Source organism: Astatotilapia calliptera, chromosome 7 (genome assembly GCF_900246225.1).
Source record: "Astatotilapia calliptera chromosome 7, fAstCal1.2, whole genome shotgun sequence".
NCBI classification, from domain to species: domain Eukaryota; kingdom Metazoa; phylum Chordata; class Actinopteri; order Cichliformes; family Cichlidae; genus Astatotilapia; species Astatotilapia calliptera.
In genome coordinates, this window is record NC_039308.1 from 25,023,146 (window position 1) to 25,045,796 (window position 22,651).

At 38.5% G+C, this 22,651-nt stretch overlaps 1 protein-coding gene and 1 long non-coding RNA gene across 3 annotated transcripts in view; one reads left to right on the forward strand and one right to left on the reverse strand.

Annotated features, from left to right (window-relative positions):
* Positions 1 to 16,607, reverse strand: part of sfswap (splicing factor SWAP) — a 51,266-nt gene extending 34,659 nt beyond the window's left edge. The window contains exons 1-5 of one of the 2 annotated variants that reach the window (XM_026174044.1): positions 16,221 to 16,607; positions 14,579 to 14,742; positions 5,829 to 5,960; positions 3,271 to 3,347; positions 185 to 410 (exon numbers count right to left, since the gene is read on the reverse strand). In XM_026174044.1, the coding sequence (XP_026029829.1) occupies positions 185 to 410; positions 3,271 to 3,347; positions 5,829 to 5,960; positions 14,579 to 14,742; positions 16,221 to 16,414 (793 nt within the window). In that variant the 5' untranslated portion in view covers positions 16,415 to 16,607. The remainder of the gene's footprint in view (positions 1 to 184; positions 411 to 3,270; positions 3,348 to 5,828; positions 5,961 to 14,578; positions 14,743 to 16,220) is intronic. The other variant, XM_026174045.1, reaches the window with a different exon arrangement.
* A 906-nt stretch (positions 16,608 to 17,513) lies between these two features.
* LOC113025849 (uncharacterized) overlaps positions 17,514 to 22,651 on the forward strand; it is a 47,860-nt gene continuing 42,722 nt past the window's right edge. Inside the window, exon 1 of the long non-coding RNA XR_003272837.1 lies at positions 17,514 to 17,851. This is a non-coding gene — a long non-coding RNA (uncharacterized LOC113025849). The remainder of the gene's footprint in view (positions 17,852 to 22,651) is intronic.

Genomic DNA, 22,651 nt, shown 5'->3' on the forward strand with positions numbered 1-22,651 from the left:
GCAGAACGAAAAAAAACAATGTACAGATGAAACAAATTATTGCCAATAATGAATGTTTTTAGTGTATTCCGCACTGTTTGACTACTTATACGTTGTGATCAATCTAACAATTACACATTAGTTACCGTACGAGACACATGCATATGCAATGTGGTGGATCCAGTGAATGCTTTCTGTAACTCACCCTGCGACTGCTCCTTCTTGCTGTCAGAGGCAACATTGTATCGACCTTCCTTCATGGACCGCAGGATGTATTTGTAATAAGGGTTCAGGTAATGGTCAAAACGAAGGAAGTCAAACTGGGAGTTACCAGACTGCTTCGCTTTCAACACTATCTCAAACTGAGCCCCCTGCTGACAGACAAAGTTGGCCGTCTTCTCAATGATGTTGTGGGTCTTGGTGGTTGCAGGCTACAAAAGAGTCAAGAAATTAAGAAATTGCATTTAAAAATGCAGACAGTTTCTATTATTATATTTCAGTTTCTGAAAAACACACATTTTTTTTTTTCAATTTGCAAAGGAGAAAACTTTTCTCCTTTAAGACACGTGGTGAAAAATTTGTGACAAATAAGCATCAGCACCACAGACGGGGCATTAAGATGCAACACACAGTACACCAAGAACAGAGGCAATTTTGTTACAGAAACATTTTCATGCCCAGCACTCTTATGCTCATTGTGATGACATTAATTCTGAAAATACACATGGGGTGGAAATCAGTGGAACAAGAAATGGTCCATTATTCATTCATTATTGGTCGCCTTGTGTGCTTTCAATGATTAATCTTTGCCAATACCTAGAGAGTACAGAGAAGTGCAGCAGTCTTCCAAAGAATACACATATCCCATCAAGTTGAAAGTCATAATAAATACCACCTTTCAAAACACTGCCAAAAAAAGACTGGCGTCCAACAAAAACAGATCATTATTATCTTTTAAGCTGCCAAGGACTTTCTGACATACACAATCCCTTCTCACTTCCACTTACGAACTTAGCAATTAAGGGAAAAGGGTGTTTGGAACTTTTACGTACTTATTTTATCTCATAAAAAAAGAGAAGAGCATGGTGTCTCGCACCTATTATTCTACAACACTGTTACCCAAAGAATAGCCATTAGGAATGCCAATGTGAAAGTAATATGTAATGTTTCCAACCATATTGTCTCTCAGTTAACAAAGGTTAGTGAGTAGAGATTAATTTGCACCTGTACTTATTACTAGAGCTGTACTAAAATGTGACACCCTGACCTTATCTAAAATGCTCAAAGACATCCTTGGCCAAGGACCTTTTGAGGTAAACTGCTCTGCTCTCTCTCAGTGTTACCTATTATTAAGCTATACTTGTGAAAACAAGGGCAAATCTAATAATCATAAAATAATTAATAACGGCGAATGAAAGTGGCAAAAGTCCACCTTAAGACTACTAAAACAGAACTAATCCAATTAATGGACTGGTAGCTGCTATAATAAAAATGTCTTTTTCATAGCATATGAATAATTTAATTTTACCAGCTTAATAATTTTGAACCAAGCCTTGAATAGTTTCATTAAGAAGCTTGTGAGAAATAAGGCACGTCAAACTGAGCCATGCTCTTATTTTAGTGTGTCACAGACATATTTATCTATCCTTCAGGAAAATATTAGAATCCCATCAGGCTGTGTTGTGAATTTGCCCAATATTCAAGGGCTTCTCCTGGTGATATTCCCTACAAACCAAGGAGTAGAGATTGATAATATATGCAAATCATACAGAGCAGCAGCTATGCTGTGTTTGTATATATGCAAACACAAGGTTGTTTTGATTCTCATATACCCACCATGGTATAATACTGGCATTAAAGCATGCCTTTTTTCACATGCAACATTTGCCGTAGCATTTCCTTAGGGAGGTGTTATGCTTCCCGACATGTGTTAATCCCTGACAGGGGAGAATGACTCTTTTATATTCATCTTTGAAAGAAGGAAAGCAGGAAAAACGCATTCGTTGCTTTCACATAAAAAGACTCTCCCTATACACTGTCACTAATTCCTAAGTGGGATGGATCACTTCTCAACATCTGTGTACAACGGCAGGAGAGACCGACTCTCTTTGCATAGGACAGTGGCTACAGGGAATCATCAGGCTTCTGGCCGTGGATATCAGACACAACAAAGCAACAGAAAATCTTATATTTTTCTATTACTTCAACTGTTTCCTTCTTTAGATGGTATGTCAATGTGAAACATTATCTTTTGGCACAGAAGTGTTTTTTCACAAACAAAAACTATGTGGCATTCTGCCTCAGAGTAAGGCTGGACAGCCATACAATTTTAGGACAAAATCCCCTTTCAGCAAACCCCTGTGAAACTCACAGATTTTCAACTTATTGCAGAGTCATTTCTGTTGCTTTGGTTTGCGTGTTATATAGAAATTATTTGAATCTGTGATTCAAAAACAAAGGCAGACAACACAACATAAATCTATAGTTAAGACACATGTAGAATGTCGTGACATCACATTTAAACATAGAGCACACTGTACATACAGCTCATTTTGAAAGTCTACAGATCATTAAGTTTTCTGCATAGTTAGTTTATTCACTGAAAATAAATGCCTGAATTTGTTTTTATATGAAGTATTCGGATCCTTCCCATATTACTTGGTTAAAGGATTTTGGACAGACTTAAATCTTCTTGGGAATGATTCTACAAGCTTGGCACACTTCTCATTTTGAAGTGTTTTCAACTAGTAAGTAAGTGGCAGCCATAATAAGAGGCAGCTGAATTCTCTGAATACAAAAGAAAGGCGCTTCAGTATTTTCTTTATTAGCACCTTTAGCACAGGCTGCACCAGCCTATTCTTCATGAAGGAAAAGGAGATACAATTCAAAGTGACCACCACTCGATCATCTACAAAAGCGAATGATCAGCATGTCTGACAAGGTTGCAAATCGGCACATGAATTACATTTCCAGCTCATCACATTAGCTAGTATTCTGATTTTGTTTTGTTTTCTAAAGCAAAGTAACCTAACCCCAGCTTGGTTTTCACTCTGACACGCCATCATCTGTGAGCTCACTACTTATTGTGAAAGTAGCGAGCATTTGTTAAGTGTGTACAGTATTTTTGTTTTTTAAATATTGTGATAATAGGATTTTGAAAATGGTTTTTTGGTCTGTGAGAAAATGAGAATGAGAAAAAGAAAAGCATGAACTGAACTCATTTAAAGATCCACCTAAAAAGACAGAAAAAGTCAGAGTTTCAAGAAACGAAGCAGAATATCTAACACTCACCAACTCCACATCAGGAGGGATAGAAAGCCCTGCGGGAGCAACGAATGGTTCTTCACTCTCTTCAGGCTCTGCCTCCTCTACACAAATGAAGGGACATGAGAATGGAAAATAAATATACCGATAAACAGATTAACTTTTGACAATCATCGGCAACAAAAAACGAACAAACCCCACTTTATATCTACCCAGTTCAGCAATAACATTAAGATTATTTCTGAACTCCTAAAACATTTTAAAAATGGATGAAACTCATGCCCTCTACCAACCTCCCCACTACACAAATACATCAAAGCAAAACAGCACTCTAGCCTTTACCTTCATCTTGATGACAACATACAGGTCAGGTGGAAACGAGCTTAAATATTTAACCAGGTACTGTAGGGAGTTTGCTCCAATAAGGGGTCCTTTATATTAACAAAAGGCATCTCTGAAGCAATTAAAAAAGAAAAAAAAGCAATGCTTATGGATTCCACTTGGGTGCATGTGGAAGGTGTGCCATGGCAACAATATGTAATCGACAGGCTTATAAAGGGCTATACAGTAAAAGCAATAAAAAAGCAATACTGTTCAATATAGTTATATAATAGCACTGTTATCAGGGTTAAACTACTTGCAACTTTATAATATAGCTTGTTCTTAAATCTTATATAAAGTAAATCTCATTGGTAATTACACATTAAAATAAAAACCATTGAAACGGATCATTTTTAATGGGAAGTCCAGCATTGTCTTTATTTAAAGCCACACTACAGAGTAGCTACTCAGTGAAGACAGAGTGAATTATTTAAATAACCTCAGCAAAGAGATACTGCTTATTCAAATTAGCTTCCTTATTTTGACAGGATGTTAAACTAATTGGTATATTGTGAAATGACTGGCTAATGATTGGTGTGGGGTTTAACAGAGAGGCTAACAATAAGACGCATTTATCATGTTTTGACAGAACACGTAATAAACTGTACTGAATTTAACCTTCTGGTTTGGCTATCAATCAGAACCAAATAATTGAAATATAAATCCAAAAAATAGATTCTGTTCATGTGGACGTAGCGTTTTCAGAAGGAGAAATGTTTCGTCACTCATCCAAGAGACTTCTTCAGTCTCAGCTGACTGCAGGTGAAACCACTGATCAGCCAACTCTTTGTGGTAATCATGGCCATTTGTCATTGATCAATGGTCTTTGATCGGTGGCTGTTAATCAATGGTCATGAAACTGACCTCACAGCCCATTGTTTGTCAGTGGGCTGGTTTCAGTCATTATGGAACTGTACGGTTTATAAGGTTGGGAAACCTGCAGTCAGCTGAGACTGAAGAACTCACTTGGATGAGTGACGAAATGTTTCTCACATTGAAACACAATCAACACAAACACAATCAACTGTTTGGGATTTCCTTACCTGAATGACTGAACTTGGTATATTACTGTGATATATTTCCTTAAGCGCTAATGCTCTCTTTGGTAAGAGGGAAGTTCTTGACCACTTTTTTATTAATGTTTCAGAGTTTAAATAGAGCTCGACTCAAACTAGATCAAATGTGAGACCTTTCTGACTTTTTCCACGAAGTCACCCTCTGCAGGCATCTGAATCTTTAGCAGATGTTTGAATACCATGAGGTCAGCTCTACAAATTCACCAGAGACACAGAGAGGCATCTAGTCTGCTTAACTAGTCTGTGTGTATATCAGATATTTAAAGCAGAAGTAACTGTGTCAGGGTCAGTGTCTATCTTTTAGGAAGCAGTCTTTTTTTTTTTTTTTTCTTGAGCATGAGGATGTTTGGGAAGTCATTCCAGACATGACAAGGGTGTGTTGGAGGGCAAAGGGTCTGTTTAGATGACATTTGGGAAAAAGACTGTTAGTTTAACCTCCTAGGACCTGGCGTCCACATATGTGGACATCACATTTTGGGTTATTTAGACCAAAATACTCAATTTTGCTCTACAAGGGCCTGAGATCCACTTACGAGGACATTATGCTGCTACTCTTCTATCAAAATTTTAAACAAATATCCTCATATGTGGCTCTCATTTTTCTTAGAAACAAAAATCAGGTAAAAAAAAAAAAATCTGGTCATTCTTTGTTTTTACATTCATTGGGTCCCAATCAGCCCAAATATCAAAGAGAAATCAAAAATGCATGCCGTGGAAGAGTTCGGGTCTTAGGAGGTTAAGGTTTGCACAAGGGAGCAGGGAATCCATGAAGGCTCCTCACAAAATAAGTCATAACAAGAAGTCACAAACAGATAGAGGACTAAAAGTAACACAGATGGTGCGAGGTGATTACATGAGGTGATATTCTAGTGCAATACTGAATTTTTTGCACATTTGTCATGAGCTTTTTTTTGGGCAAAAAATAAACTTCAGCAAACGCCTCAAGTGTATGAATGGGCAGATGGCTGTTTGGATTAAAAAAAGTTGGTTTTTGTAAATGTTATATATCAGAAAGAGCTGCTGTGTTCTTCACAGCTGACTGCAGCACACACAATCAACTACAATTCTAGACGTGACACAGAGCCCACGGTAACTACATTACTCTGGGAAGTTGTGACGAGTTCTCACCTGATTCCTTGTTAGCATCCTCCTCCTCAGTGGGCTGAGAGGGGTCATAGTAGTCAGCGCTGTATTTAAAAGCCACGGCGTTGTAAGAGCCTTCATCAGCCAGAGCCTCACTCAGACGTTTATACTCCTCCTCTGTGAAGGATTAGGAAACACACATAATCAGGGAAAAAAAAGAGACTGCAATGTTGAAGAACACTTTAAACCAGTCTGCACAAACTGATGATGACTTTTGATTTTGATGAAGGACATCTATCTGTGAAGATAACGAATGTTACTCTTTTTAAGTTGATACTGTGTCAGTTTTAATTAGATATACAGCATACAGACGTGTAGTGGATGAAAAATTAAACAAAACAATGACGCAGTCCTGTCTTGTGTGTTGATGAGACCAAAATAAAACTTTGTGGTTTAAATGAGAAGCATTCGTTTGCATTATTTACTGCATAGGTAGTAAGGTAAGGTAGAACCTCCTGCTTCCCATCTTTGAAACACAGAGGGGGTTAGAAGTGTCATCGTATGGATCTTTGTGTGTCACGCTTGGGCCAAAACAACAGACCATCATTAATAGAAAAGAAAAGGGAATTCTGAATAACACCAAGGAACACTAAAAGAAAATGTCAGGATGCTTGTCTGAGCTGAATCTCATGAGAGAGTTGGTCATGCACAAAGAAAGGTACCTTTTGCACACAAATCAATTGTACAAAGAAAGGTAAAAGATGAATTGGAGTGAGTACAACCCCAACTGCCCTCCAAAATTGGGATGTTATATAAAATATAAATAAAAACAGAACACAATAGCTTGTAATTTCCATAAACACATATTTCATTAATAATAGAATATAAAAAAGTATCAGATGTTTTAACTGAGAAAATATTACATTTTACTTTGTATCAATAGGTAACTTCACATCTGAGCAGACAAGTATCACATGTGGAGCTCCCCAAGGTTCCATCTTGGGACCCCTTCTGTTTAACATCTACATGCTCCCACTGGCACAGATTATAAACAACAACAAAATAAACTATCACAGCTATGCAGATGACACACAAATATATATCACAATGTCACCAGGAGACCGAGGCCCTGTACAGGCTCTTGGTAAATGCATTGAGGAAATCAATGACTGGTTGTGCCACAATTTTCTCCAGCTAAACAAAAACAAAACTGAGGTAATAGTCTTTGGCGCCAAAGAAAAACGATTACAGGTCACCAGAGAAATTCAATCTATACATCTAAAAACCACAAACCAGGCGAGAAATTTGGGTGTAGTGATGGATGCAGACCTAAACTTAGAAAAACACATTAAGACAATAACAAAGTCAGCTTACTATCACCTCAAGAATATATCAAGGATAAAAGATCTGATGTCTCAACAGGACCTGGAAAAACTAGTCCATGCATTCATCTTTAGTAGGCTTGATTACTGTAACAGCATCTTTACAGGTCTACCTAAAAAATCAGTCAGACAACTACAGCTCATTCAGAACTCTGCTGCTCGAGTCCTCACTAAGACCAAAAAAGTGGACCACATCAGTCCAGCTCTGAGGTCCTTACACTGGCTGCCTGTCCGTCAGAGGATAGACTTTAAAGTTCTGATGCTGGCCTATAAAGCTCTGAATGGTTTAGGACCAAAATACATCAATGACCTCCTGACCCAGTATGAACCATCCAGATCCCTCAGGTCATCTGGATCCGGTCTTTTATCAGTTCCCAGAGTCAGAACCAGACACGGAGAAGCTGCATTCAGCTTTTATGCTCCTTATATCTGGAACAAACTCCCAGAAAGCCTCAGATCAGCTGAAACACTCAGTTTATTTAAATCCAGGTTGAAGACTCACCTGTTCTCAGCTGCATTTGAATAAAGCACCAAATCCACACTTTAAGCTTAAATTTCAAAACTTACATTTAACTACTGATTTTATCTACTGTTCTGATTTTATATACTGTTGTTTGTTTGTTTGTTTGTTAATTAGTTAGTTAGTTTATTTGCTTGTTTTATTCAATTTTAAATCATGCTTTTTATTTGTTCTTGTTTCTAATGTCTCTGTAAAGCACTTTGAATCACCTTGTTGTTGAATTGTGCTATACAAATAAACTTGCCTTGCCTTGCCTAAGAATAAAACAAGGTCACTTTGAATTTGATGGAAATGACGTATATCAGAAAAGCTAGGGTCAGGCTGTGTTTATCACTGTGCAGCATCCCCTCTTCTTTTAACGCAGCCCGTAAACAACTGGGAACTGAGCAGACCGTCGGACTTCTGAGAGGAATGTTGTCTCATTCCTGTCTGATAGAGGATTCTAAAAACTCAACAGTCCTGGATCATCTTTGTTGTATTTTTTCCATTTCATGACACGTTAAATGTTTCAGTTGGTGAAACATCTGGACTGCAAACAGAGCATTTCAGCGCTTAGACTCATCTACTACAAATCGATGCTATTGTAATAGATGCAGTCTGCGCTATAGGAATGTCTTGGTGAAATATAAATCTTCTGGATGGGAGCGTATCTTGCTTTAAAACCTGTATATAACTTCCAAGACTGGTGGTGCCTTTCAGATGTGCAACATGTCAACTCAGCCGCCCCCTTCAGAGATACAGGCTTTTGGACTGAATGCTGGCAGTCCATTTGAACTGAGTTTAGGCTCAGGGGAGATGGCAGCATTTCCGGATCACGTTAACATCATGTCTATTTTTAATGCAGGGGCACCTGAGGGTCCAAAGATCACAGGCATCCATTATTTATATCTGGCATTGTCCCTTGCGCACAGAGATTTCTTCTGATTCTCATAATGATATTATCTACCGTATATAATAAGATTTTAAAAGTCTTTTATGATTTTATGTTAAGATAAGATAAGATAACCTTTATTAGTCCCACACGTGGGAAATTTGTTTTGTCACAGCAGGAAGTGGACAGTGCAAAAGTTATGATGCAAAAATTAGAATACAATAAGAATAAATACAGTACACAGCTGTACAGAATAGAATAAAATAATATACTATATACAGTAGAATAAAATAGAATAAAAATATACAATAAGATAAAAATAGAATACGAATGCTATATACAACTGAGTAAAAATACAGAGACATCATTGCAACATTACTGTTCCACAATTTGTAGAGAGTTTTTCAGCCGATTGGTGAATGTCTGTCCATCTTTACTTCTGAGAAATCCTGCCTCTCTAAGATGTTCTTTCTCTAACCAACGATGCTACAGATCTGTTACCAGTTAACCTAATTAGTTGCAAAATGTTCCTCAAGCTGTTTTTTTTTTAGTACCACTTACTTCTCCAGCTTTTTGTGTCCTCTCTAGCTTTTTGTGTCCTCTCTCCCAGCGTTTTTGAGATGCCTTTCTGCCATCAAATTCAAAACGAGCTAATATTTTTCGTAAGGTTGTACAATACTGTTGTTAATTGTTTTTGTGTACTTTTAGGACATACTCGTGCAGATATATAGAAAACTTTAACAGGCTCACAAAATTCTTCTTACAATTGTCCTTTAAAGCCTAATGTTTATTTATTCTGGTTTGAAAACTTAACATATCTTCCCTTAGTTTGGTTGCTTTTCACCCAGAAAATAAATATATGAACTAAATTGCATTTTAAAAGCCACTGAAGAACGTTTACTCCACTCCGAGATGAAAGCAACAACCTATACATACATACAGCTGGCAAGCAGTGCACAAATGGCTTGTTGAAGGACTGTACTTAAGTGTGTCTCAGTAGCCTCTGTATTTTTATATATATATATATATATATATATATATATATATATATATATATATATATATAAAATCTCAAATAGGGCTGGGCCATATTATACCGTTCACGGTAATACCGGTATAATGTTAGGCAACGATAGGAAAATGAAATATCGCGATAGAATATGAGTAAAACGCGCATGCGCAGTGCCTTTGTTTTCATACGCACATGGCTGATTGTTGAGTGAAACAGATGAACCAGAATTGGTTTGTAAAAATGGTGCAACTTCAGTGATGTGGAACTGGTTTGGTGTTTGTCCTTCAGATACACGACAAAGCACATTTTTTTGCAGAACATGCAAGCGGCCGTCGTTATTGTCGGACTAAGATGCTCTTAAATCTGGGAGTAATCTGGGTCCTAAACTCCGTATCGTTCAGGTCAAACAACACTGCAGCATCACTGAGAGTTAAAAACTGTCTAAATTCTTTCATCTTTAATAAAACGATCAGCATTGCTGCTTTACCAGGTGTAACTATGAAGTTTAACTTCCAGGCATCCATGAAAACAAAATTTATTACATTTAACGGAGTTAGAAGTTAGCAGGAAGCTAGCGGAAGTTAGCTCGCTAGTTTTGCTAGTTACCTTAGCATGATATAGCATGTTCTGACTGAGAGATTTCTGAAAAAAATCAAACGTACAGCTCTGCTATCACTTCCAACATAAATGAAGACAGGAAACTAAACAGCAATGACGTTTGTAAGGTTACTGAAGTTGGGCTAGCTGGTATATAATGATGTGCTATGTGATCGCTAGCGACACAGCTATGTTAGCATAACATAAACAGTGAAGCTGGAGGACGAACACTAACACTTTTCCACTTATAAAAGTTAACGTTAAGGTTCCTGATAGTTAGAGACAAATGCAGTCGCATGGCAGGATGCTGTAAACGGACCAAACTTCAGTCAGGAGAACAACTGAGATAATCCATCCACAATACGAGGTTAGTCATTAATATACTGCAACAACATGGGAATAGAGCAGCTGCCAGAGAATTCAACATTAATGAATCAATGGTACAGAAGTGGAGGAAGCAAGAAGAATGAGTTGAATAAAGTTTGATTTATCTGACTGCTTTGTTTCGCTTAATGTGCCTTATAATCCCGTGCACCTTATGGTCCGAAAAATGCGTACTGCACACTGCAGTTTAATGTTGCAAAGCACCTCTTTTTAACTTCAGTGGATATTATACATGGTTATGCTCAGGATATGTCAGCCCATTTCTACTGGAAATGCCTTTTGGTTAAACTTTCAGCAAGGAATTTGCATTTGCACTGTTACATTTTTATAAAGCTTTAATGTACATAAAAACCAGCTTCTTGTTTAAGTGAAAATAAATGAAAGGTTGTCTTTTTGCGCTAGTAATGTTGTGGAGTTGTATTTTGTCTCGCATCAATTATATCGTCAGTTATATCGTTATCGCAAATTTTCAAATATATATCGTGATAAATATTTTTGGCCATATCGCCCTGCTCTAATCTCAAATAACTCATGATCATTATGATATACAAATAGTTATAATGCTACCAATGTAATATATAAAAGGGGACAGGAAGTATGCATGTTGGACCCTGTAGCCAACCCTTTTCTACTGAAATTCATTGAACTCTATAAATATTTCTTATGCTTCCCACTGCCCCTTAAGTGGACAGATGGGTAATCGCCTCAGCAAAATGGGGTCAGATCTCCAAATTCAAGGGCAAACCGGACTGCAAGATCCACCTTCTGCAGTGTGTGTGTGTTTTACACAAACCATTAGCTGATTCCTTCTGACCTGTCAGTTTGAGCAAAAGAGACCATATTTCACTTAAAACTGTGGCTTATTAAATTCAATTACAGTCATTACGTCTGTCTTTTGGAAGGATGCTTTGTCATCAAAACAGCCAGCTTCATTATATTATGTAAAATGAGTGAGATGCAAGTATCCTAGATGAGTCAAATGTGATTTCAATAGAAATTGCAGCTCTTCAACTCAAGAGTTAAAGCCAGCCCTTTTTAAGAGTCTAAAAGCTGAAAAGGCCTTAGAAAGGGGGCGTCACTCTACTCTGAAGATTTGGCCTGGGAAAAAAAAATCCAGGGATTTTGTTAAGAAGCATAGATTAAACTTTTTAGCAAATGTGACTTGTCAATTTTTGTTGGGATAAAATCCAAGTTTTATGTGCAGTGGCAGTCTGCAGAAGAAGTCTCATAAGATGATGCATGCCTGAAATTAAAACGCACTGGATAGTAATTAAAACACTGTCACAGACTGCCTTTGAAGAGAGTGAAGATTTCTAAACTGTGAAAAAGCAAGACAGGCATGACACGAGTTCAAAAGAGGACCTGATAAATTGAATTAGTGTAATATGACAGGCATGACAGAAGCAGCAATAAACATTAACCTACTAAGTTTGTAGTAGTTTTTCATAATGCAAACCTTCCGTTTCACCACATCCCTAAGGTGCTCTAATGGATTGACATCTGGTGAGTGTGGAGGCTATTTGAGTGCAAAGAACTCACTGTCATGCTAATGAAATAAGATTTAGGTGATCTGAGCTTTGTGACACACATGCGTCATCATGCTGGAAAGCCATCAGAAGATGGGTAATAAAAGGATGGACATGGTCAGCAACAACACTCAGGTCGGCTCTGCTGTTTAAAGTTGGTAACAACGAACCCAAAGTGTGGCGAGAAAATATATCACACCAATACATCAGTGCCGCCAGCCTGAACTGCTGATACAAAAGTAATGGATCCAAGCTTTCATGATGTTTACACCAATTTCTGATTCAACCATCCAAGTGTCACAGTAGAAATAAGGACATCAAGATCATTGGTTCAGTTCTAGCCAGAGACTTAAACTCCTTCCCAGCAAGAATTCTGGCTTCCACAGACTGTGTCCATGTAGCACACAGAAGATACTCAATTTGTTTCATTCCTACTTTTCCACCAGGGACAAGATCATAGACCTGCATAAGGCTGGAATGAGCAAACTGTTTGATGAGAAGTTGATAACTCTCGAAAGAAATCAAATGAGCATCAATTATTCTTGCAAAGCCCACAAAGTCCCCCTGCTAAAGAAGGCACGTGCGATGGTCCATCTTAAGCTTGCCAGTGAACATCTCCAAGGCTTGGGAGAAAGTGCCGTGGTCAACCCAAAGTGCAGCGTTTGGGGAAAGAGAAATGCTGATTATGACCCAAAGAACACCATCCCCACAGCCAAGCACAGAGGTGGTAGCATTATGCTTTGGGGCTGTTTTTCTACTAAAGGTACAGGACGACTTCACCACATTGAGGGGCTAATGGGCGGGGCCCTGTATGATAAGATCTTGGATGAGAACTTCCTTTCTTTAGCCGGAACACTGAAGATGGGTCATGGATAGATCTCCCAGCATGACGATGACCCATAAACATCCGATCAAGGCAAAAAAGGAGTGGCCGAAGAAGAAGCACATTAAGGTCATGGATAGGACCAGCCATTCGTGAGTCCTACAGAATCTGTGGAGGGAGCTGAAGGTTTGGGTTGACAAACACCAACTCTAAAGCCAAAGGACTTAAGCGTTTCAACAAAGAATCCCTCCTGAAACGTGTGCACATGTGGTGAATAACTACAAAAAAAAAACAAAAAACATCTTACCGTTGTGCTTACCAACAAGGTATTTCAAACAAGTCATATTTAGCTTCGGGATCAAATATTTACTTCACTCAGTGATATGCAATTTAATTTATAACTTTTTTCCCTGGAGTTTTGGATGATATTATGTTTATTTCCATTAAAATCGAGCTACCCGTTTACCTGACTGTTCATTTTTTTGGAAGCAAACAAATTTACAAATTCAGCAGAGGATCACTTAATTTCTGCCCCCAGCGTATTGACAACAAGCTGTAACTAATGCTGGGCAGACACTGTGCGATTTTTTCAGTGGCGCGATTCAGCTCCTGCTCAAACGGCACGATTGACTCGCAGGGGTTAGAAGTTCATAGGTCACGATGCAGGGTCTCACACTATACGGTCCGATGCTCTGATGCGACCTGAGTGCTCACACTGTGCGTCCATAAAATGAAGGTTATAACAGAAATTCTGTCGCTCGCTCTCCCTCTCTGTCTTTCACTCACACAGACACACCACCACCATCAACTTTGCTAAATTGCTAATGAAAAACATTGATCAGGCAGCTGTGATTGAGCAGCAGTGTAAATCCAACTATTTTCACGGTTGTTGTGGTCGTGATAATTTTGTGAGGCCACATTGAAAAGGCTCGGATGAGCTTTCCAAAGTTCTACAATTTGTGCCTCCATCGCTTGTGTCCAGATCACATGCTGCACTGCTGTGCGCAGTGTGAGAAACTGTGGTGACACCCTCAAGACGGTCGCGAGGATTTCAAACAGGTTTGAAATCCTCACGACCAAGCGATTGATGATCGGGAGCTGGTCGTGAGGTGTTAATCGCTTCTCGTTACCCCACGTATACTACACGATGCACGACGCACGATGAAGGCCAAAATCGGGCCGATCGCCAAAACAGTCGTAGGACTCAGAAATCGGCTCAAAATGGGCCAATTTGAGTTTGAGCAGGAACTGAATCGTGCGACTGGAGAAAAAAAAAATCGCACAGTGTCTGCCCAGCATTAGCAATAAGTAAATGTCAGTGTGTTCATCACAAATGGGAAATCCTAAGAAGCAGTAGACATTACCTTAAAATTTCTACTGGAGCAAAAGATGAAGACAGCAAAAATGCTGTTAAGTGAGCATCCCCTGACATATGAGCCCATGCAACTACATCTTTATTAAAAAGGCCTGACTACAAACGGAAAACAAGTTTGAGCTACTGACACAAAATCAGCTTTTGAAAACAGATTACGAAAGTAAGGTCATGATATCCTATTTAAGAGCTCCAGCAGATTTAAGGTATATAAGATGTTTTGAAATTATTTTTCCTTGCCTTTAATATCACTCTTTTTTTTTTTTTTAACTATTACTGCTAAATGTTTAAACGAGCATCCTGCTCACCTTGTCTAGCTTCCTCTTCCAGCAGGTCAGTGTGCAGTGCCAGGTACCTCTCCTCATCGCAGAGCGCCTCAATCCTGGCCTCTTCCTCTGACAGCTGGTAGGATGTATTCCATGACCCACTGTCATACTCTGAAAGGTCATGTAAGTGACCACGTCCATCATATCTGTTGGATGATAAAAAGGATTAGAGAAAAGGAAGTAGACAAAACTTTTCATACAGAACATGGGCCTACTTACCAAGGTTGTAAAACCTAAAACCCACAATATAAAAGATATAAAACTGGTCTACCTCTGTAAGTCCTCCATGAATGTTTTCTCAAAATGGATACATCACAATAATGATACTAATTAAGTCTTTGGGAATTATTTTGGATAGAGCTCTGATATACCTAGCAAGTTTTCTGTCTGTATTTTCTTCCTGTTTTTACAGGCCAACAACATTAGAAATGAAAAAGAAAAAAAAAGACAAACAAAGCAACTCGCTTCTTACCTTACAGGGTTCAATAATCCCCTGTAACACTCATCATTACTTCTAAATCTGCAAAGAAAGTTACATTCACACAAACCCGAGCACATAAATACCTATCCGTAAGAACCCAAATGGACGACATTTTCCAAGGTTCGTCCCTCTACGCCATCTCTCACTTGCAGTTTCTTCATGAAGACAAAGAAATCTGGAGCTGAGGTTGGCATTCGGGGTTTGGAAGGACCCCTTAGCCTACCTTGCTGTGGAAAAACTGGGTTATGTAATAAAGACACACAAACAAAGGCTGTACAAATGAAACATAAGTTGGGTCTGAACACTAAGGTGATTCAATTGATTTAATATGTTTAAAGAAATACAAGACTCAAGGAGGTTTACAATGACTTTGCAACAAGGACAATTTCTATGTAAAAGGTGGAAAAAATTAGTCAAAATGATACACTGAATCACCTTAATGACAGTAACTTTTGTCTTTGCTAGAATTTGCTCTGGCAAACAAAAGCATAGTAAAATACCAAGTTTTGTAGGGACTTCACCACTTTATATTAGAAAACGTCCGTTTGAAAAGAACAGGAAAAAGACATGTTATAGCTTAGACATATTATTCATGTGTAAAGCATGAAAAAAGCTTCTAGAGGAAATTCTCATAACATGCCAAGATGCAAAGCCGACTTCACAGATAACTTGAGTATTTTTATATATTTACTGCAATTGCCAATTTAAGAGGTACATTTAGCGCGAACTATGCAGGCCTATGTGGTCTTAAACCAGTCTCAAATAAACTTTATTCAATCCATTTGTCCAATGTTCTCTTATAATGTAAGCTGGAGTGTATAATAACTTGACAGCAAAAAGCATAAATAGGTCAGTCATGGCTAACATTAGCAAAGACTGACAGGCATTTGCAAGTTAGCATGTTACCGAAGAAACTTTAGATACCAGGTGTTTTTCTTTTCCCCCCAATTTTCTTTCTTTTTTAGTTCAGGACATCCAACAAGACACGTTAGGAGGCAAGATATAAAACAATCGTCGCGAGTTGCAGGTGTTTCCAAGCTTCAACAAGCAACAACTCCAACGTGGTCCCTTGAATTTTGAGACAGGCTAGCGGACAGGAGAGATTGTTAGCATAATGTTTCGGTCTAAGTTTGTTCAACCGACCTATCAATCATGATGCTCTTGTCCCCCATCCATGGGATAAGATGCTTTCCGTGATCATGGTAAAGAGCCCTTTCGTCGTCTCGGAAGAGTTTGCAGGCATAGCCGAAAACCAACAGATCGGCGTATTTATCACTGTCACTCACATCCTTCTTCACCGGCTTGCTGTCTTTCTTTGCCGCTCCGCGACGATACATCTCCCAGATAGTCGAAGGAATAGATTAGCTTAAAGGACGTAACAACAATGACGGTATCGTGATAGCTTTTTGTTTACCAGGTGGCTACCAGGTCCTCCAAATGTTACATTAATCCGTGGGATTTTGCACCAAAACAAAACACTACACGCCAAGAACCGCCATGTTGAAAAGTGAGTAAATGCATCTGTGTATCCGGTCGGCACTTACGACAATTTCACGAGAGCACAGTTAAAGTTTACACTAATGTTCAGTAAGTAAACGTCCTAATGTGTAGCTAAACATGTCCACTGTTATGTTGTACTTTTTTGCTTTAAAGTACTCTGTATATAAACCACATTTTGTGGTTCCCAAATTATCGAAAGTGCTGCTGTGAAATACCCTATTATATTAAGCTTTTGTTCAACAGATAAATTCCTGTGTTCAAGGTAATTCAACAGTTAGTTACTTTAAATATATGGAAACAAAACATTTTTATCATAATCTTAAAGTGGATTTGACAGCACAGCTGGATGTTTAAGATTTGTAATTATTCAGGCTGTTAATTATTTTTGATAAAGCTATTAAAATATATTAATTAAAAAATTTGAAAACTGTGTTGCAAGCCATGTGTTTTGGTGTTTAATGAATTTGGATTTGCATAACCTGATTAAATCACATGATGCTGAGTAGTTCAAGGATTTACTAGAGACATCTTTTACATATGAATTATGAGTGAGATGTCAAGCACTTTGTGATGAGAACAGGGACAATTCTAGGATCAGAGCTTTGGGGGTGCTGAGCACCCAGAGAGCTGCCCATCCAGGCAAGGTAAACTTTACTCGTCACGATGAGACGTCTTCCCTGTCTCTGTCAGTCCCTGCATCCTTAAATGTCTCCAGTTGTCCCGAGTTCCCTCTGACTGTCTCCTTGGTGCATTTAAACCCCTGTTCCTCCCTGTCCTCATCGTCTGTTGTCTTCATCTCCATTATCAGTCATCATAATTTTACCCTCTTTGTGCAAGTCTGCAAATTTCTTTATTATATCATAAAATTCTTAAATTCATCAAGTCTCTCTGTGCCTGGGTCCTCGTCACAAAACATGACATCACTCACTGGCGTGCACAGATAGAGACGAGGTGGTGCTGAAGCACTTGCCCTTTTGCCCTCAGTCCAAAAAAGTGCCCTTTTGAAAGACGTGATTTTTTTTTTTTTTAAAGCTGCGCGATTTAAAAAGGTGTGAAAATAATGGCTTGATTTGTGCCCCTTCTTCAAAGACACCCGAACCCTGTCGCTTTTTCACTGTCACCGTGTCACGTGAACACGCTTGCAGTTCATTTGTTGTGAGGCGTGTAGCAGCGGCATGACACAGGACTACTTGGAGTAGGCATAGTAGGCTAACTATAGCGACTGGGAGCCACGGCGGACAACACGGCAGCTCTTTCCCTTCCCAACCAGTCAGGTAACCCATGAATCGAGTGAAATTATTCTGTTTGCCCTCTAAGACCAACCTGCAATTGTTTTGTTGTGAAGTAGCCTGTCAGAAACTGCACATGACAAACTTTGCCAGCTTACCCCTCCATCTATCCATATGGATAAACAAAAAAACGACACATTTAAAATGTAACCTAAACCATTTAGGCAACCCCACTCTCCATCAATTCCGACCTTTTTGCATACACTATTGAAAATATCACGTTATGCTATAGGCTAAGGCTACATGCCGTTAGGCAGAGGGCTCTTTTGAGCCCATTTTTCGTTACAAATTTTAGGATGATCTCACGGAAATCTGTGAATAAATACAAAGTTTTCAAACTGAAGTCAGTGACGGGAAGACATCACACTTTTTAGAGATGGAACTGCAGATAAACCTAAAACCTTGACATGATTATGAATAATAGAATTATGGACGTTTCTCCGTTTTTGTGGATTAGCCTTTCCATAACTAACGTCAACTACTGTCCTACTTTGGTAAGATTGAAATTAATGTCTTTGACTGTCTTTAGTAGGTGTCTCCTGTGAGAAAGTTAGAACACCGTCCAACTGTCTAAAGATGCAGTCTTTAGCCTAACTGGTTGTTACTGACTCAGCGATGCTCGCAGACATTTACGCACTGTGTTGTGACCTGATTGTGACAGAACAGTGACGTTGTTATTGGTAGTTTGAAGGGTACGGTGTTGGGGGTGGTGCATGTTAAAAGTTTTGAGAAGCACTGGTTAGACATGTTAATTTTTTTTGGTGTAACATATTGGCAACATTAACACATTAATTTGCTAAAGGAAAAATAGGCAGTTCCCAATTGCCTGTGAAAACGACCATTCTGCCCTGTTCTTGTAATGACCACAGTCAGTCTTATTCGTTCTCATACATTTTGGTCTATTTATTTACTAATTTCAGCAAGCATAATGCCTAGGAAAGAGAGGCTGAGAAAGGAGAAAATAAAAGTCAAATTGCATTTAACCTGTGCGATTTTTTTATTATACAAAGAAAAGGTTTTCCACATATGCAAAAAGTGCCCTTTTTTCCCCCTGGAGCACTTGCCCCCCAAAATGTCTGTGCACGCCACTGACATCACTGTTTTGTACATTTTAACACAACTTAATCCCCACATTTGTGAAAGAAAAGCAAAACACTTTTTTTAAGTCTGTAACAAAACCATCAAATCTGATAAAGGTTATTTAAATGCTGCTAAAGAAGAATGGATTGGAATTTTTTAAAAAAAAACATATCCTAACCTTAATTACTGCAGGAGAATAATGAATGATGCTCATAGTGAGTAAAAAGTAAACTAAGTGCATTTTTTGGACAGAGATTCACTTTTAATGTGTATGTATAATACAATACAGATACATAAAAAAATACACTCCAAAAATAGAAGAGTCCTTGAAATGTACAAATTATTATTAAAAGATTAGAAAAATGGAGACACCCTGGCTTATGGTACAATGTATACAATGTATGAAAAGATGTTTACTGCAGATACTCCTATGGCTCTGCAGATCTTTGCTTTTCTTTTAACCTATGTCGCCTCACCTTGAGGTTGGCAAATCTGTCTATCACATTTTGGTGGTCAAGTCTCTCAAGCATCTCTTTCTCAACTGACATCACAGCCAGGTGCTGGAGTCTGCTTTGACCCATGGTCCTTCTCAGCCAGGTATGGAGCTGAGTCAAGACACTAAAAGACCTTTCACAGCTACGGCTGCTAACTGGGTTTGTTAGGGCAACCAGATTAACAGTTTTCAGTGTGGGGAAGATCTGATTATCCTGAAGATTGTACAATGTTAACATATCTGGGATGGCACCAGCCTCACTCTTGAGCTTCAAAAAGTTTTTGGCAACCGTGACTTCCTCTGACTGAAGTTCAATATGGTAATGCTGCATTACCATTTTGAACTGCATTACTAATGCAGTGCCAGGGCTGACAACCCAGTTTGTTTTTCAGATTAGTTAGTTGTTTGTTTGTTTTTTCTTTGCCAGTTTAACAGTTTCTGTTATGCCTGTTAGTACTCCCTGTCTGTTTTCTTACCTGGTTCTTCCTGATCTTGTACTCCTCAGGTTCCCCTCTTTCCTCTCTCCCTCTTTGGACTGACAATCATACACAAATAGATTGTATTCAATTAGATTAAAAAAAAATACTATTAAGATCACTAATAAAAAAGTCCTCTCTCAGTGTACTTTCAACCAAAAGGCAAATAACCAAACCACATGTATATCTAATAAAGGATATAAATATTGAAACACTGATCCAACATTATCCTTTATTGACGGATCATTTGATCTTACACTTTTACCTGAATGTTTCTCCTTTTTTTGAAAAAACATCCTCATATCCATTATGAAGCTGGCTGTCTCTCTGCACACACACACACACACACACACACACACACACACACACACACACACACACACACACACACACACACACACACACACCAGGAGTTATAAGGTTAATGGGCATCCAGTCAGTTAGCTAGTCAGTACCTTGGGTTTAATATCAGCACATGCACATATGACAAAGTAACCAGTTTCTCTCATTACATTTCAAACAGGACAGTGGTAACAACAGTAGGCTACGGACAATGTTAAGTTTTAGATTTTAAATAGGCTGTATAAATTTCAATGGGAGCAACAGGACGGTCAAATGTTGCTGATTTTACTACAGAGTAGGACAGATTGTAGGGTAGCAAACATCGTCGGAAAACAAGTTTTCAACACTGCAGGTTACCTGAGTGTAATGTTTTTCAGCTAAAAAGAAACATGGTCTGTCTCCTACCTAACTATATAAAGAGTAACTGAAGGTTAAATGCAGCTAATATGTCCTGTTTTAAGCCAGGCACTTCCACCTCCGCTCCGCTGCGTCTCAGCCACCATCGCTCTGGCAGCAATGGCGCTAGAGTCAGAGTAGGGGAGAGGTGGGCTGGAACAAACCATTTTGCTGAAGCACCCCCAAAAATAGGCTAAAATTGCCCCTGGATGAGAAGTATGAAGATGAGACATACTCATTTGTGTCCATCTATTATACATCATTTACTATTTAAGATGAACAGTTTGTTTATAGTCAGATGATTTATCACAGACAATCAAAGCAGTCCAGTAAGCTTAACAAAGTACACTTCTGAGCTTTTATACTGCAGCATTCAAAGACAATAGAGATGCATTTACTTTGCAGCTCTTGCCACAAAGACTGTATTGGTCCTTTCTATTATTTACAGCTTCTGTGTGTGTTTTTCTTAACATTTCTCCATAGGTTCTCAGGGATGTAGAGGCTAAAAAAAAAGTAGGACAGAGAGAGAGAGAAAAAAGGCAGAGAGCATTGTTCAGAGGGCTGCAGTGGATACACTTGTGTATATTATATATACTGATCTGGAGAAGTTTCATTTTTATTTATTTATTAGATTTTAGTCACAGGGGTCTGTGCACATTTGGAAATACTCCATTAATCGCCTCTGTCAGCGCGCCTCAGGGCGGCTGTGGCTACACTGTAGCTTGCCATCACCAGTGTGTGAATGGGTGGATGATTGTATATAGTGTAAAGCGCTTTGGGGTCCTTAGGACCAAGTAAAGCGCTATACAAATACAGACCATTTACCATTTAATCCACTCTTAATTACTTGGCTTTAATGTAATACACACAGGACACTATATGCAAAAACAGCCAGAGAACAAGCTAAGGTTAAGCTAGGTAACAAAGTTCCTATACTCTTATGGATTTAACCTCCTAAGAGGTCAGCTTTTGAGATTCCCTTTATGCTGTATTATCAGGTACAAAATGGAACAAGTAATGCATTTAGTATAGATCCACTAGTCACTTTGTGATGTATACCTATTTAACTACCTGTTAATGCAGCTGTGGTTGGCTAAACATGTATATGTGGTCAAAATACCTGTTGAAGGTCAAAGTGAGCATCAGAATGAGGAAGAATGGTGACTTAAGTGATCGTGAGCAGGGTATGTTGTTGGTGCCAGACGAGCTGCTAGTTTACTGGGATTTTCCCATACAAACATCTCAATGGTTTACAGAGTGGTGTAAAGGTGTGGGATATTTTCTTAGCACACTTTGGGTTCCTTGGAACCAATTGGACATTGTTTAAACACCACAGTGTACCTGAATGTTGTTGCTGACCATGTTGATCCCTTTAAAATCACAATGTACCCATATCCTGGTGGCTGCTTCCAGCAGGATAATGCACCAAAAATCAAATAAAGCTTAAACCATCTCCAACTCATTTCTTGAACCTGACAGTGAGTTCAATTGTTTACTTAAATGACCTCTACAGTGCCAGATCTCAATCCAGCAGAGCATCTCCCTAATACAGCTAATAAATCAGCAGCAACAATGTGAGGCTATAATGTCAATATGGACCAAAATCTCAAAGGAATATTTTCATTTCCTTGATGAATTGATGCCATGAAGAAGACACGGTTCAACATGGTAGTAGCAAAGTGTACCCAATAGTGTTCAGTGAGTGAATATGAAATTCTGTTATTAATAGAAATAAAGATATAATTATTCTGCAATAAACACACATCACTGTAAACATCTAAGACATTGTTCCAAATTTTAGAGGGGTATAAAGAAGTGTAAAATTGGTAAAGAAACAATAAATAACATGATCAAAACCATCAATATCAAAATAATGAGGGTGGGTAATTTTGAATAGAGAGCAAGACAAATTACACTAACTGCCTCTAATATCAGCAACCCTATAAAACAGCAGCACCCATCACTTCACTGACAGCAAATCAATGTGGCAGGCATTTA